This window comes from Octodon degus, unplaced genomic scaffold (assembly GCF_000260255.1).
Source record: "Octodon degus isolate 3935 unplaced genomic scaffold, OctDeg1.0 scaffold00088, whole genome shotgun sequence".
Taxonomy (NCBI): domain Eukaryota; kingdom Metazoa; phylum Chordata; class Mammalia; order Rodentia; family Octodontidae; genus Octodon; species Octodon degus.
This window is the reverse complement of record NW_004524664.1, coordinates 4,607,702-4,624,379: the sequence shown is the minus strand read 5'-3', so window position 1 is coordinate 4,624,379 and position 16,678 is coordinate 4,607,702. Positions and strand designations below refer to the sequence as shown.

At 55.2% G+C, this 16,678-nt stretch overlaps 1 protein-coding gene across 1 annotated transcript in view; it reads left to right on the top strand.

Annotated features, from left to right (window-relative positions):
- The first annotated feature begins 1,581 nt into the window (after positions 1-1,581).
- Adgra2 (adhesion G protein-coupled receptor A2) overlaps positions 1,582-16,678 on the top strand; it is a 38,122-nt gene continuing 23,025 nt past the window's right edge. Inside the window, exons 1-2 of the mRNA XM_004637261.2 lie at positions 1,582-1,844; positions 14,006-14,077. Coding sequence (XP_004637318.1) covers positions 1,582-1,844; positions 14,006-14,077 — 335 coding nt within the window. The remainder of the gene's footprint in view (positions 1,845-14,005; positions 14,078-16,678) is intronic.

The window sequence follows — 16,678 nt, the reverse complement described above, 5'->3', positions numbered from 1 at the left end:
AAAACAGAAGCCTGGATGCAGCCCCTCCCAGCCTGGGCCAAGCTGGGCTCCTCTACCCCTTTCCTGAAGAATGCAGCCCCAGCCTGGCTCCCACTGGGGGAGCCCATTCCCCTTCTCCCTTCCTCCATTTGCAATCACTATTTATTTATCTTTGTAAGTTCAAGGAACCAGAGCCTGCAACTGGGAGACTTGTGGAGCCAGGGAGGGAGGGGGAAGAGGCCGCTGTCTGCTGCCAGGCACAGGGCCACCTCCTGTGCAGGCCACAGTGGAACTTGGAAAGCAGGGCCAAACTCATGAAAGAAGGCCATGTCACCTTGGGGTCCCTTGGTGCTGCAGAGACAGGTAGGGGACAGAAGTCCTGCTGGGTCCTGGCAGCTGCACTTTCAGCACCAAAGAAAGACTGCTTGGCAGAAAGACATCCTGTGTAGCGAAACTGAGGGTGCCCTGTAGCTCACCCAAAACCACCAGTACTTTCACACCCTCCCAGCTGTCAAGGTAGATTCTGTTCACAGTGCCATCTCCTCCTTCCCATACCACAATACCTCAAGAAGTTATGGGTTGGCACAAAGTGTAACAGCTCATAAGAGACAGGGCTGAGCCTAGGAAGACAGTGCAGTGCAATGCAATGCCCAGCACAAATGCACACAGCCTCTTCTCATTTTCCCTTCCTACTCCCTGTCCCCCCAAACACACACACACACACACACACACACACACACACACACACACACGATCAGTTCTAGTAGTTCCTGCCTCGGCCTCTGATTTCTCCTTGGCCAAATGACAGGCACCCCCACAGCGAGGTCGCGCTGGCTGGATGAGGTCTGCTGTCTCCTTGTCCCAGGCTTGTTCCCTCCTGCGGTGGCCTCATCAGAGCTTGATGCAAGAGTTGGGTGTGAGAGGAAGAACTAAAGTCAGACTGACCACCGAGTCAGGCAGAGGCCAGCAGGAACCTCACAGGGAGGAGCATAGATCAGTCCCCAGAGTGGCGTCCGGGACCTTTCAGGCCCAGCCCTCGGGTCAGCGAAAGCCGCAGAGGACCGGGCCAGCTTGTTGAAGGAGCAGGAGTTGGGAAACACTGTGGACAGAGATGGGGGTGGCTCAGCGATCCGAGACGGGCTGTGGCCCAGGGCAAAAAGAGTGGGTCTGGGGGAAGGAGCCTTGGCGCAGGGGGCGCAGGGTGCCCAGCCGGCTCGCCCCTCCCACTGGGCAGGGCAGGGCCTGGCCCCGGAGGGCGGCGCTAGGGCCTCGCGGAGCGGCGCGGGCGAGGGGCGGGAGGCAGGAGCGACAAGCCGCCTCTACCCATGGCCCGGGTCGGCGGCGGAGGAGCCCGGCGTGATCCGCTAGGTCCCATCCCAGCCCCGCGAGCAGGCGCCGCGCCGCCGCCGCCCGGGAGCGGGAGCGCCGCTCAAAGGCTGGGGCCGCCCGCCCCGCGCTGACATGCCCCCGGGGCGCAGCGGCGGGGACCGCGGGGCTTGCCTCTGCCTAGGGCCCCCCGGCCCGCCCTCGGGCGCCCCGGGGCCCCGCTGAGCGCCCGGCGTGCCCGGCTCCCGCGCTGTGCGTCCCGCGGGCGATGGGTTGATGGGCGCCAGGGAACGCAGGATGCGGGAGGCGCCCGCGCGCCTGCTGCTGCCGCTGCTGCCCTGGCTGCTGCTCCTGACGCCCGAGACGCGAGGCGCGCCCGGCTGCCCGGTGCCCATCCGCAGCTGCAAGTGCTCGGGGGAGCGGCCCAAGGGGCTCGGCGGCGGCGCCCCCAACCCAGCGCGCAGGAGGGTAGTGTGCGGCGGCGGGGACCTCCCGGAGCCTCCCGAGCCCGGCCTCCTCCCGAACGGCACCGTCACGCTGTGAGTACCCTCCCGGCTGGCGAAGACCGGGGGTGGAGGGTTCGGGTGGAGGGCAAGGGCGACCCTGCCAGTCCAGGGACCTGAGGACAGGCCCGAGAGCAGAAGCCTGGAGAAGAAAGACTGGGGTTCGGGATCCTGGAGAGAGGAAGGGGGTGTGAGGTAGGTGCGTCCCAGAGCATGGCTCCAGGCGGCCCTCACCAGCGCAGGTGAGGCGGCTGCACGCCCTGGTCTCCACCCCGGCTCGTGGGTATGAGCTGTCGGAACCTTAGTGAGGTGGAAGAGGACAGGGCTCTGGAAGGCTCGGCGCCGGGGTCCTCGCCGCCGCGGACGCGTCCAATCCCGCGCTGAGGTATCCCCCACATTGAATCGGCAGGGGCGACTCCTCCGTCTAAGGGGCAGCCCGTCCTCCCACTGTCCTTCCAACTCTCTTCGCCTATGTGTGCCGGGCAGCCGCGAGGCTGACCTCGGAAAAGCCTGCGCTTGGAAGGTGGGCGCTTCTAGTCTGAACGAGACCTGGCGTCCGGGGTCTTCTTGGGCCTCGCTCTCACTGTGCACGTTTGTGCAGTGAACTTGTACAAGTTTGCACTTTCGCTTCCCAGCAAAAATTCGAGATTTGACTGTTTCTAGACAGCAAGATTGCGAGTAAACCAACCCCGGCTGAGCAGAGGCCCCCCCCTCTCCCTTCTGCACCTCCCATCACCGCCGCCGGGACTTTGATTAGGTCCCACTTTGCCCCCACCCACGGTGCCTCTTCCACAGGGTCTCAACCTCTGCAACCGAAGAAGTCTTCGCGATCCTTCCCCGCTACTTTTCTGCGCTGGCCACGTGCTCAGGACTCCACGCAAGCAGTGCAGTTGAGGGTCGTGCCCTAGCCGCAGTCCCTTGCTTTCCTGTCCTGGTCTAGCTGAAAAACCAGCCACTTCCCTTTCCCTGTCCACTTGACGCCAGTGGCAACCTTTTCTCCACCACCCCTTGCCCACAGTTGGGGCTGGCTCCTCTATTTGATTGTGTCCAGAACAATACAGAAAGGCCTCTGGTTGGGTGAGTTCAGAGGCTGCCTGCTTCCTGACAGGACACAACTAGTCAGCCTGTGACGCTGGCCTGGCTGGGGTGTGTGTGTGTGTGTGTGTGTGCCTGCCCTGCCTAGCTCCCTGCAGCCCATTGGTCTCTGAGAGTCCAGTGGCAGTAAGGTCCCCGAAGGCCTGGGCCTTCTCCAGCCCACTACTCCTGGAGGGGAACGGTGGGCTGTGCGGAGAGCTGGACTCCCGAGGCCCCATGGATTCATAGGTGTGGGATGCTGTCTCTGTGTGTCAGCAGGATTAGGGAACCCTAACATAGCCAAGGCAGGGGAAAGGGGGAAATGGAAAAGTGGTTTTGCAGTACATCTTAGAATGATTTGGCAACTAATGCTTTCCAGCCATGGCTAATTCCCATCGACGCCACTCCTAGGAGAGAGTGGGGCCAACTCTGGGTGAGAATATATTGTGACAGGGTGGAAGTAGATGTGACCCCACCCCACTTCGTCCCATCCCCTCCCAGAGGAGGTAGCCCCATTACCACCACCACTGACCTAGCTGGCTTAAAAAACCTTCCAAAGGTAGATATCTTCCAGGACAGGATGGGATACTAGCCAGGACAGGACGTTGAAGCCTCAGAGTCCACTCTCCCATCAGCTCACAGTGGGACAAAATCCCGAGCCACACATGTTTCTTAGCTTTACCTAATTTTGATCCCTATGTGCCTTCCAGCTGCTTCTGAAGGGAAAAGAACCCAGGCTTTTGGCAGAAGCTGAGCAAGGATTCTATGTTCTTGGGGCTCACTCCCACATATCCACTGTACCCTAGGGTAGTCTTGAGGGAAGTGGGGGAAAGGGGCCAGGCAGCAAAGCAGGAGGCTAAAGGCCACTAGCAGGAAGGCCTGTTGTCACCCACAGCAGCTCCACACAACTTTTCACCTTTGACCTTGTCACCTGGTGCAGTCCTGGGTACTGGAGCCAATTGCTTTTGGAGTGTGGTTGCACCCACCCTCTGTCCCGATATTTCCTTTATTTTCCTCCAGAATGGATCTCCAGTTTCCAGTCACACGAATCCCTTGAGTCCCTTGAGGACTCAGGATGCCACCTCAGGAAACCTGGCAGACACTGAGTGGTGGAGCTCAAAGCGCTACCTAAGACCTCAGCCTGCAGCCTCCCTCCGAAGCCCCAGGGCTGGGAGCGCCTGTGCAGCTCAACAGCCTCCTGTTTACCTCAGCAGACACCCTTCCTCCACCACTCTTATCTCAACTTCTGCCTTCTGTTTTTGTAAACTCCATGCCCCCTCTCCCCAACCTTTGCATTTTTTTTTTCCTCTTGTGGACTTTCATTCTCAGTTTTCCAGGGAAGCAGAGCTCTTGGCTTCCTTCCTGATCCATGCCCCCACCCCACCCCCAGTCTTGGCCCAGCCTGCAGGCAGCTGTGGACAGGAGCTCCCAGAGGAGAGGAAAGGTCCCAGGGTGGGCGGCTGGTGACCGAAGTAGCTGGTGTGGGTGGGACCTACTGTGAGCAGTCCCACCTTGGCGGGGGCAGCAGTTGGGGGCGCTGATCAGTTTCTTGGCTCTGGGAGTTCAAGCAAGTGGTGAAGGCCCTGAGACTAAGGAATTCCAGGACCAGACTTTATAGATAAGTGCAAGAAGCAGAGCTGAGGAGGACCTCCCTGCATGTCTGAGTAACCCCTCAGAGAGTATCAACCATTCATCCCTACAAGATCTACCCTTGAAAGGGTCTCAGAAATAAGCAAGCAAGTCCAGCCCTGGTGACATACAGCTGAGCAAGCTGTGGCCAGAGCGGAGTGGTGCCTTGCCATAGTCACACGACTAGCTGGTCAGCAATGGGATTGGGTCCCTTAGTGATCCTGTCAAGTGAGGGCCTGTGGTTTACCTGACTGGGCTTGGTACCCGCTGGACACACATGCACAGGCATGCACACAAACAGAGACAGACAGACAGAGAGACAGACAGACAGACAGACAGACACACACACACACACACACACACACACACACACACAAACTTTTTTTTTAAAGTTTTTCCCAACTGGACCAGAGCCCTTTTGACCTGGCATCATTCCAGGCTGGGTGAGAAGGGGCAGGCAAGGGACAGGTCACTCCGTATTTTCCCAGGACAGGCAAATCCCAAATCTACTCAGTCTCCCAGGTGGGGAGAAGGGGCTGTGGCCACATGTGCCCAGCACTGTCTGGCTCTCTTGGCAGAGTCTGAGGGTCTTGGGTGGAGGTGGGGACAGGGTGGGAAAGCCCCTTCCTGGCCTCTGGGGAGAGTTCCCACCTCAGGGATATAGATCTGGGGCAGAGACCTCCCTTGGGACTTCTGATCTCCCTTCAGACCTCCAGTTTCCTGCCTGGACTCAGGCACTTCAGCCCTGGAGATCCAATTAGGGGAGCTTGGGGTGCTGCTCTCCCAGCATCAGGCGCTCAGCCTGAGGGCAGCGGAAAGACAAGGGCCCAGCCGGCTGGCTGGAGGGGCGGGCCAACATCCCCCACCCCCTTCTCTTCCACCCTCTTTCCCCCATATGGTTCTCATAAGGTCTGGGCGCAGAGACAGCAGCCAGAGGAAGTGGCTATGTACAGAGAGCTTTTGTGAGCAGAGGAGGGGGAGGGGGAGAGAGGGAAGAGAAAGAAGGGACAAGGAAAGGGGCTGGAGACCTAGGAGGCTGGGAACAGGGCAAACCCAGACACTTGCTTCCCCTCCTGGAGGTGGGGACAGCTGCAGCACCCCTGGGTGGGGTCCTGAATCCTGCCCAAACCCATCTGAACTAAAGGCCCTGAAGGAAATCAAGGGCCTCCCTGACTTTGCCTGCTCCTTTGGGAACCCTAGCTCTAAGGCCCCATTAGTGGGGAATGTTAGGGTCCTAGCTCAGTAGAGCACAGGGCTGAGAGCAAGCCAGAGGCTGAACAGAGACTGCACATGCTGAGCCCATGGTAGCTCTCGCCTTCAGGCTGCCCTGAGCCCAGGGCCCAGGGTGTGTGCATGGACAGCCCCAGCCAGGGCTGCACCCCATGAAATACCCCCTGTAAGCTGCTGTGGATCGCCCCTCTGCGACTGGGAGGGGAGCCCCATCCCCCAGCTAAAGGAGTCTGGGATATCCCCCCCACCCCAGGCCCAGGCAAACCTTTGTAACTTGAACCTAACCGTAGATTGACCCTTAAATTTGGGGTCATGTTTTTAAAGAAAGAGAGTGTTTCTAAGTTTATCCCACCTGGGAGTTGCTGGGATAAGAACTCTTGTTCTGCTATGGAAAAAGTTGCAGTCACTTCACAGTTATCCCAGGTCTATTGAACTCAGGCCCTTGTACTTGCCAGGGAAGCGCTTACTCTACTGAGCCATCTCCCCGGCCCCTTTCCACTCTGTGAAGGGGCATGATTGGCTGCTGTCTTCTCCAGAGCTCAGAGAGGAGAGGCAGGTTCTGGGATGTCACAGAGCATGGCCCCTAAGCCCAACATGCCTGAGGCTCACGCTGCCTCCAGGAGGGGAGCTGAGAAGAGAGGAGGGAAATGGCCCTGGGCTGAGGGACCAGAAGGAAAATCCGGTGACCACTAGGAAGGGCTGCTCAGAGGGGCTGTTTATTTTCATTCCCCCAGCCCAGCCGCTGTGTTCTATTTAGAGCTCAGACACTAACAGGACAAGCCGCCTCCTCCCCTTCCTCCCTCTTCGAGGGCCCCCATGCTTCCCAAACTCCAGAACATTCCTTTGCTTTTAGGACTGGGCTGTGGAGAGGGGAGGGTGAGGAGGGAAGTCAGCAGAGAAGCTGGAGTGAGCTGGCTCAGCAGCCTCTCCGGCAACCCTCCCAGCCTTTGCCTCCATTTTCCCCTGGGAGCCAGGGAGGCCCAGATGGGGAGGGTCAGCTGGAAGACGGATGGGGCCAGGTGAGGGCAGGGGAACCCATCTGTCAAGAAGGAACAGGCAGGCCTGGAGAGCGGGAGAGCCGTCTGAACCTGGGACAAGATGTCTCCCAGCTGGGAGGGGAGAGGGAGGCTGGGACGCTTCTCAGGGCTCTGGGGTGCTTTTCTCGCCTGCTGGTCAGTCAAAGACAACAAGAGCTCTGAACTGAGGTAGGAAGAGGCCCCCAGATTACACTCGAGCTGGGTTGCCGGGGTGTAGAGAAAGTCAGCAGACGGAGATCAGAGTACAGCTTATGACGGACAGAAGCTTCGCAGGGAGACCTGGCTGAGAGGTTCCAGGACAACCAGTTTAGTCGTCCTTAGCACACCGCACCTGGGAGGGACAGGGCACTGCAGCACCCAGCTTCGCACATGGCCAGCGCCCCAGGCCCCTTCCCACGCACACATGCACGCTCTCAGGGGTGTTGTGTTCCGGATGGGCGGGGCGGGCAACTTGATGTACCCTTCTCCCCAAAGTAGATGTGTGAGTCAGTCAGGAAAACGGGCCCCCTGTGGCAAGGGCCTAACAGGGCCCTGGGAGTTCCCCCAGCCCCTGCACCGGACTCAAAATGAGATGGTCTTTGCAGTGTGCATGCAGCTGCTGTCTCCCTCTTGTGCACCATCTTGAACTGCCTTAGGGTGGGCATGACCCCCAAGGGGATCGTGTCACAAAGACCTGCTTCAGAGCCCAGGAAAGGATGGGCACTTTCTCCAAGAGGGGGCAGGAGCTGGAGGCAGAGTGGATCTCTGCTCCTCCCTGCCCAGCTCTCCTCTGTGGAGGAGAGATAGAGGACTGATTTATATATAGGCATAAAAGACTCACAGTAGATTTATCCTTTTAGGTCTCCTTTTATATTGTTTTCACTTTATTTTACTTTGACAGTGGGGTAGGATTGGGGGAGGATTGAACACAGGGCTTCCTTTATGCTAGATATGTGCTCCCAACCACATCCCCAGCTTGTATTTCAAGGGATACCTGCTTTCTTCACCCCAGAGTGTGGCTCCCCACTGGGAGGACTTCAATTTACACGGAGGAAGTGGATAAGTGGATAGGGGATAATGTCCCACATGTGTGAACATGCCACCAAGTCAGATATGGCTCCCTCCGCCTTTTAGGAATGGAAGTATGTTGTTCTGCAGTAACAGTGTGTCACGATGAATATTTAGGGATGGTTTCAGCAGACTATTCCTCGTGTTCAAGCTGGAATGTCAGGATCCCTCAATCCCTCACCTTTCTTACTTCCCACAAAGACTGTGGCATCTTGATTTACTTTTTTTTTTGGTGGGGCAGGGACTGGTGATCTAACTCACAACCTCACACTTGTCAGACAGGCACTGTGCTGCTGAGCTACATCCCTGACCCAGACTAGAGCATATTTTCTTGGGCCTCTGCCTCCAGATTTGGTCCCAAGCCCTCGAACTCCCTCAAGGTCAGCACTTCCCACCCAAACCCCAATTTTTGGTTCTGCTGGTTCACAACCAAGATGGGATACTCTTGTAGAGAGAGTCAGTGTCAGAAAAAAAGACAGGAGCTGCCAGAAAATTGTAGAGCAGTAGCTAGATGTGGTGATGCACACACCCGTAATCCCAGCTACTCAGAGGCTGAGGCAGGAGGATGGCAAGTTGGAGGTCATCCTGCACAGTTCAGCAAGCCTCTGTCTCTAAATAAATAAATGGCTAGGGATGAAGCTTGGTACTTCCTTCTTGTTCAGTCCTCAGAACCACCACTGCCAAAAAATGAAAGAAAAAAGGAAGGGAGGGAGGGAGGGAGGGAGGGAGGGAGGAAAAGAAAGAAAAAGAAAGGTGATTAGATGAGAGGAGACAAGCAAGAGTCACTGTGAGACTGTTTCCTTTCTTGGCCTTGGTTTTTGCTTCTATCCCTGCCCGGATGGCCCAGCTTCCAGCCAGGATTCAGGGGCAGTCTCAGGACACAGCCCTCAAAAGCCTGGTGAAGGAAGGGCCACCTGGTACTCCAGGGACAGCAGGTGCGCAGGGCTGACTGACTGGTCATCTGGCCAAGAAAGGGATGGCATGAAGTCCAGGAAGGGCAAACATCTTGCATGTTCTTACTAACACTGTGCAACCTGCAGCCAGAACAAATGGTCAGGAAAGAAGGCCCTGTAGGGAAGCCTGGCCAAGGGTGTGCATGCCAACTGGACCTTTGGGCAACAGGCCTTACTCTTTGGCAGTAGATTGGTCAATACTGAAATTACCCACATCCTTCATTACACATAACAATTAGGGCTTGTGGACAAAGCCTGGCATTTGATAAATAACTAAGCAGTTGTGAATTGCCACTTTGCAGCATTTTTGTGTCCATTTGCAATGCTTTAGAGAGAACCCAGGGCCTTTGGCATGGTAGGCAAGTGCTCATCCTGCAGTTCAGGGTATTATGGGCTTTGGGCCGTCTGGATATCAGCAAGTCACCCCCCCCCACACACACACACTGTTTGTCTCCCTAAGACGGTACCCAGCCACTATTGGCAGACTGTGGGGAACAGGCCTTTCCAGGCTACTGCCACCAGGTGATGGCTCTGGCCTGGACTTCTGGAGCAGGCTGATCCTCCACCTAGGCCAGTTCTCCCTCCATCTCAGCACCCAGGGAAGCAGTCACTCCCTCTGTTTGGTGTTGGGAGGAAGGCTGGCTGTGTGTCTCCTCCTCTGTAGGCACGTGTGAGAACCTTGGCAGAGCTGGAGCCTTGTGCTGGCCCACCCCACAGAGTGCCCATGTGACTCTGTGGGGTCCACTTTGATGTCAGGGTGCAGGATCTAGTGAGTTCCTGTGGCTGCCCAGAGGCCGCAGTGCCTCTCTATAGACGCCAGCCACTCGCTCTGTTCTTCTCCAGTCTCATTAGTGGTGACTCTGCTTGCTGTCTTCTTTGACACAGAACCCCAGCTGGGAGAGCTCTGGTTCATCCTTGGTGTGCGTCCTCTGTTTGGCCAGATTTCAGTCTGGAGTAGAGAAGAGGAGCCCTCAGGGACTGGGCCTCCTTCCCCTAGAAAGTTTGAGGTTGGGGTTGGAGAGGGTGAGGGGAGTCACTGGAGGTGCCCTGGGGGCCTGTGGGGTTCGTGGTTGGAAAGGGACTGCCAGACTGGCTCCCTGGCAGACGCCTGGGCCAGAGGATGGAGAGCCAGCAGAGCTGTCTGCCGGGGATAGAGGGCTCCGGCTGGGCGGCTGGGTGGCTGGGCTGGCACCAGGTCCTGACAGCTAAAGAGAGCCATGGGCCCAGAGCTCCCTCCTCCTGCCCAGCTGTGGCCTTGCTTCAAGGTCTATTTTCCTCCCCGGAGGCAGCCTGGAACGATGGGTGGGAATGGTGGGAACATTTTGTTTCCCATTGCATGAAGCTACATGGGGCATGTGTTCAGATATCCCACTACAGCCCTCAACTGACTGCCTGCTTCCCACCCTTGTGAGTGTCGATGGCCCTGCGGCCAGGGTGTACCTTAGTGGTAGAGCACTTGCCTAGTAGGTACAAGGCTCTGGGTTCTAGCCCCAGCAACACAAAAAATAAAAAGCAAGCCCTGCGTGATGGTGCACACTGTAATCCCAGCACTCTAGAGGCTGAGGCAGAGAAGATCACAAGTTTAAGTCCAGCCTGAGAAATTTAGCAATTTAGTGAGATCTTGTCTCGAAAAATAAACTAAAACAAAATAAGGAATGTAGCTCACCATATAGGCCCCAGCTTTGATTCCCCAATACCACCAAAAATAAAAAATAAAAATCCCCAAACCCGTACACTTTTGAACAGAACTGGCAATCCTTCTCCAGATGACCTGAGACTAAATGAGCTCCTGAGGGTGTTGTGGATACCTGAACCTCAGGGACACCGCCTGAAGTTGCCCAGGACTGGCAGTGTAGCTCAAAGGAGCCCACTGCAGAAGGAGACTCCACAGGTCAAGGGTCAAGGCCATGTGTGCTGTGGTGAGGAGAGCGTGTGGGACTCCTGTGGCCTTGAATTTATAAACGTCCCTCTTCCTCAGCCTCTAGAGTGATGGGATTAGAGACATGTGCCCCCATGCCAGGCTCAGCTCACATATTTCTATGGGTTAGTTCTGAGTTAAGGATTTGGGGGCATGTGAAAGAGACTGAGTCAGTGGCTGAGGATCTGGAAAACATAGGGGGCCCTCAACACCTTCCTTGGGCCCTCTGGACAGGGTCCTCACATTGGGATTCTAATTTTTCATTTTAGAGTCCTGGGAGTGGGAAAACTGTCTAGTGTTCTATTGGTTTGGTTTTCTTTTGTGGTACTAGAGATTGACCCTGTGGCTCAGTCACTCTCAGGCTAATGCTACTAAGCAACAACCCTGGTCCTTTTTATTTCATCTTGACACAAATCTTACTAAATTGCCTATTCTGGCTTTGAATTTGTGATCCTTTGGCCTCAGCCTCCCAAGTAGCTGGGATTACACACATTCAAGTGCTACTGCACCTGGCTAGTATTTGATTCATGTGATTATATATTTTTTAAAAATCTTATATAAGGCTGGGTTTGATGGGGCATACCTGTAATCCCAGAACTTGGGAAACTGAGGCAAGAGAATTGTTTTGAGTTTGAGACCAACCTGGTCTACAAAGTAAGCTTAAGGACAGGCTCAGAAAAAAAAAAAAAAAGGAAAGAAAGAAAAAGAAAAATCTTACATAAAAAACTTTTAAAGAAAATTAGACAATTTTTAACTGGAAAGCATTTTCATAGTGAAAGATTTATGTACTTATTCATGGTATTAGGCTAGAAGGCTTTTGCACTGAGCTCTATCTCCAGTGCTTTTTATATTTTTGTTTTGAGATAGAGTCCAGGTCACTAAATTGTACAAGCTGAGCTGGAACTTGCAAGCCTCCTGCCTCAGCCTCCCACAGTGCTGAGATTACAGACCTGTGCCACCACTCCTGGATATGGTATAAGATTTGTAAACTGGATTCCAAACTGGATTCCTAGACATATTCTCAGGCAATCAACCATTTCCCCCCCTAACAGGTTCACATACTTTTCAACCTTGAGAAATAATTTTTTTCCAGCTAACTGGGTGAATGCTGTGGTGGTGGTCAGGGAGCCCTGTTTTTCCTTCTTTCTGCACCGCACCCTCCAAGCCTTCTGGCCCTTTTCCCCCACCTGAGAGAGGCTCAGGGTGGGAGAGGCTGGAATGGACACCAGAGATCCCTTCTTGAACTCTGAGGGGTCCCTTTGCAGTCTCGGATATTTGGCGAAAACTCCAGGATGTCTGAAAGGAAGGAACTGGTGATGGGCTGAGGTGGCTTTGATTGGAGATACAGTTCACATCATCAAGAGCTTGTTGCCACTGGGAGGCCACCCCAGTCCGCTTGGGGCCCAAGGGGAAATTTAGAGGCCCTGAGAGCTGAAAGGATTGTGGTTTGCCAGCCCCACCATGTGTGTAATGCAAATGAAATTATCTTAATCTATGCAATGAGGATTATGGCGTTCATGAAAGCACTAGTTTCTCAATTAGTGTGAGGTACTTCTGGTTTTAATAGGTTATTTCTTTTGTGCTTTGGGGGATGGAACCCAGAGGCTCAGGTATGCTAAATACACTGTACCACTGGGATACAGCCCTGGCCCCCTGAAGTAATTTTCAAAATACAAAAATGTTTACATGTTTCACACACATGTAAACCCCAGCACTGGGGAGGTTGAGGCAGGAGGGTGGCCACCAGTTTGAGATCAGCATGGGCTGTATAGTGAGTTCAAGATCAGCCGGAACTACATAGTGAGTCCCTGTCTCAAACGAAAAGCAAAAACAAAAAAGGGGGGAAAGAGTGATGTGTGTGAAGCTTTTTGTAAACTCAGCAGTCCCTCAGGGTTGTTCTTCAGGACACCTGGGAAATGTTCCTATGGCAGAGACCCTCGGGTGGTGACTGAAAGGGGCCTATCTGGGGTGGGGTGAAGAAAGCAAGGAGGGGCCTCCACCCTTTCCCACTGACTCAGAAAGGAGCACCTCGGCATCTGCCTTCTTGGGCCATGTGTTCCAGGAGCCTGTTGCCAACAGAGCAGGGGGCTGGCCATGCAATGCATTGGTAGAGCACTTAGCCGGCATGCACAGAGCTCTGGGTTTGATCTTAAGTACCACATTTAAAAAAAAAAAAAAAAAAAAAAAAGTTCTTTTAAAAGAAGAGTTGGGCATGGTGATGTATGCTTATAATCTCACCACTTTGGGAAGCTGAAGCAGGAGGACTGAAAATGCCAGCCTATCCTGAACAACTCAGTCATTTAGAGAGACAGACACTATCTCAAAAATAAAAAAGGGCTGGGGATGTTGCTTAGTGGACAGTCCCCTAGGTTCAGTCCCCAGGACCACCACCACACAAAAACATGGGCCTCAGGCATCCGGGGGCCCTCACTGCATATTCGCTCTTCCCCTGCCAGGACGCTGAACACAGGTCGCCCAGCCGGTCCCCACCCCTGCCCTCTCCTCTCTCTTTTGGTCCGGCCCGGAGCTGCCCACTCTGGAGAATGCGCTGCAGCCTTCCCACCCCATCTCCAGTAACAGCAAAGGATCCATCCACTCGCCTCCATCCCACTTCCCAGAGCTTGGCTGAGTGGCTCATTAGAGATTTCGAATAAGCAGTTAAGGAATGAGCCCTCTGCTTAGTCTAGGTTCTCTATCCCCAGCGGGGAGCCTGGCAGAGAAAGGCTGAGTAGGTGGACGGAGATGAGACAGGCCCTCCTCCTCCAAACATAACCAAGCACACAAACAGGACTCCCAAGGGGCCGTGCAAGGCTGAGCCCTGACTTTCCCCCAGGCGGGGCTTCTGAGGCTTTTCATCGGAGCTGCGGACAAGCCACGGAAGGCGAGGGTACAAAGACTGAACAGCAGAGGGGGTGGGAGAGGCTGCAGCTCCCTACCCTCTTTTCCACCTGGGCCAGACTGACAGACAAGGCCTCTCCGCTCTGCGCTGGCTGCTGGGCTGAGGGCTTGAGCAGAGACAGAGCCCTGGAGGGCGGGGTGGGGACGCTGAGCTCAGTCCTGGTCCCCAAGTAGAAAGGATCCATGACAGCATCACACCTGCTCAGCCCACCCACACGGGGAGCCCCAAGTTAGATCCAGGCTTGGGGAGATTCAGGGAGGTGGACTAGCTCACTTGGGGCTGCTGCCGTGCCCAACTCCACGGGACACCATGTTCACAGAACGCATTGCGGCCCTAGCCAGGAGCTTGAGTGCCCCCAATCTTCCTGCGTCTAACCGCACCTTCCGTCTGTGTCCTCGATGTCCCCTCAGACTCCTGAGCAACAACAAGATCACCGTGCTCCGCAATGGATCCTTCCTGGGGCTGTCCCTGCTGGAGAAATTGTAAGTGCCGCGTGAGGCGGGGTGAGGAGGTGAAGGTGCGTGGAAAGGTTTGCCAGCAACCCTGTGGGGCCACATGAGGCTCCCATGGACCTTCTCAGCGCTTGACCACCCGGGACAAGGCAGAGCAGGGTTGGTCTCGGAGCAGGAGCAGGAGGGCAGAGAGAAGTGGGGAATCCTTATGGGTTGGCAGGGGTGCGGCCGAGGGAGCTCATTAACGCTCTTTAATGAGCAGTTAACTGAGCAGGCTGAGCCCTTTAGCTGGCCGCCTCCTCCCAGCGGGGGACGCAGCAGGAAAGGGCCGAGGGGGACTTAGTGTGACTGGAGCCTCTGTCTTTCTGGAAAAACAAATCAACAAATAAAGCCCCGAGGGGGGGACGGATTGATCCTGTCTGAATCCCCTCCTTCCCTGTGGCCTGCTTTAAAGCTGAGTTCTCTGCAGTGTCCGCAGGCGGATCCAGGCGGATCCGAAGCCCCACCAGCTCGTCTGGCAGTGAGGTGCGGAGGTCGCCTGAGGTCTGGCTGTGGCGGGTTGGTGGGAGAAAGTTAGTGAGGATCAATGCCTAAGGCCAGGCCTGAACCTCATCTGAGTGTTTGTGAGGCTAAGAGGGCTTGGGAGAGGTGGGTGGGTCACCTAACCTGACTACCAGGGGACTTTGCTCAGCCTCTCCCTACTCCTTCCTCTCTCTCTGTCTCTGTCTGTCTCTGTCTCTTTTTCTTTCTTTCTTTCTTTCTTTCTTTCTTTCTTTCTTTTTTTCTTTCTTTCTTTCTTTCTTTCTTTCATTGTATTTAGTACAGGGTCTACAAGGTTTCATTACACAGATGGGACTCATAGTGATCCTCCTGTTTTCAGCCTCCCAAGCACTGGGGATTACAGGCGCATGGCACCATGCCCAGTCTCAGTCGTGGTCTCCGCGCACCCTGGGAGCCTGGCTGGTGTGGCATGCTTCGGATCGAACCTTGTTCACTGCGCCTGCTTAGGCGCTTTAGTCCTTTGAGCTATCTGGCCTTTCCATGGGCTCCCAGAACCACAGCCTGCACCGAGGCTTTAGGTCCTGGTGCCCAGCATCCTGACCCACCTTCTCTCTTGGAGACTGGTTCTTTTTTTTTTTTTTTCCCAGAACTGGGGATTGAACTCAGGCCCTTGCTCTTGCCAAGCAAGTGCTTAGTCTACTGAGCCATCTCCCCAGCCCTAGAGACTGGTTCTTGAGTTCTCCCACTCATTGCAAGCCCCGGGGGGCTCTCTGTGTTGCCCTCCTGCCTGGTATTACTAACTCCTCTCACAGGGCCCTCGGTCCCTCTGTGCCCTAAAACTTTGGAAATGCAAGACACAAAAGGAGCCAGCCAGTATGTGGCCTCCTGGTGAACAGCCTGTATCATGCTGTCTAGTGGAGATCAGGACAATGACAGGCCTTGGGCACTAAGTAGGTTAGAGTTTCTGTTGGGTCAAAGGAGGTGCCCAGCAGGCTGGATCCCTGGAGGGTGACAGAAACCAGCTCCGAGGGACAGGATGAAGTATGCTGACTTCCCCAAGGACAGCGTTCTCCCAGGCAGCCTCTGCCCCACCCATGCCCAGTGGAAGGAAAAGCCTTTCGCCCAAGTCTTTGGACCCCAGGAAGACACTTGATGGCCTCATTGGGTTGGTAGGAGCATAGAGGGCTGTGGTCCAAGTAGAGTGGGCTGGGGATGTCAGGGACTTGGAGGTGGGGGTAGAGCACATGCACAGAGCTGGGCTGGGACCCTGATGAGACTCCACAGCACAGAAGGCACAGGGCTTTGTGTTGGGGGCTGGGTGCCCTGTCAATGGGCTTGATCTTTAGAGCTGGAAACCAAATATTCACAGGTCTTCTGAGGGAAGGCAGGCTGCAGCTGGCCCTCCCACCCCTTCCCTGCCCCAGTGCACTGGTTGCCAGCAGCCGCGCTTCTTTCTCTGCTTCATGAGCACTGCTCAGACCACAGCAGCTCTTCTACTCCCTGCTGGCCTTATCATCTGCCACCTCCTCCTTTGCTTGAGTCTCACTGGGATGTATTTTCTTTTCTTCTTAAATTTAGGTCAAGGTCTACAGGTTGTACAGGATCTCACTACATAAATCAGACTTGTAGTGATTCTCCTGTTTTCAGCCTTCCAAGTGCTGGGATTATAGGTGCATGCTACCATACCCAGTCTCAATTGTCCTCTCAGCAAGCCCAGGGGGCAGGATTGGCACCACACACCAGGGATGAACCCCGCCACTGGTCTCTGCCGAAGATAGTGCTTTAGTCTGCTGAGCTATCTGGCCAACCCTCACTGGGATATATTTTCTGATGAAGGCAAAAAGATGGGCTTCTCCTTCCCACCTGTGCATACATGCTGAACCCGTTCCTCTACCCCAGCACTGGGGTGGAGGGAGGCCCCACAGCAGGCACATTCAGGGTATTGGGAGGGACCCCAAACACAGAATAATCAGAGTTTGCAGACCCAGTGCTGAGCTGAGGGGTATGGGAGGAGTGTGAGCTTGAGAAAGGGTGCCACAGCTGGGCATACCTGTAACCCAGGTGCTCTGGAGGCTGAGGCAGGAGGATGGCAAGTTCCAACCCATCCTGGGCAATTTGGTGAGGCCCTGT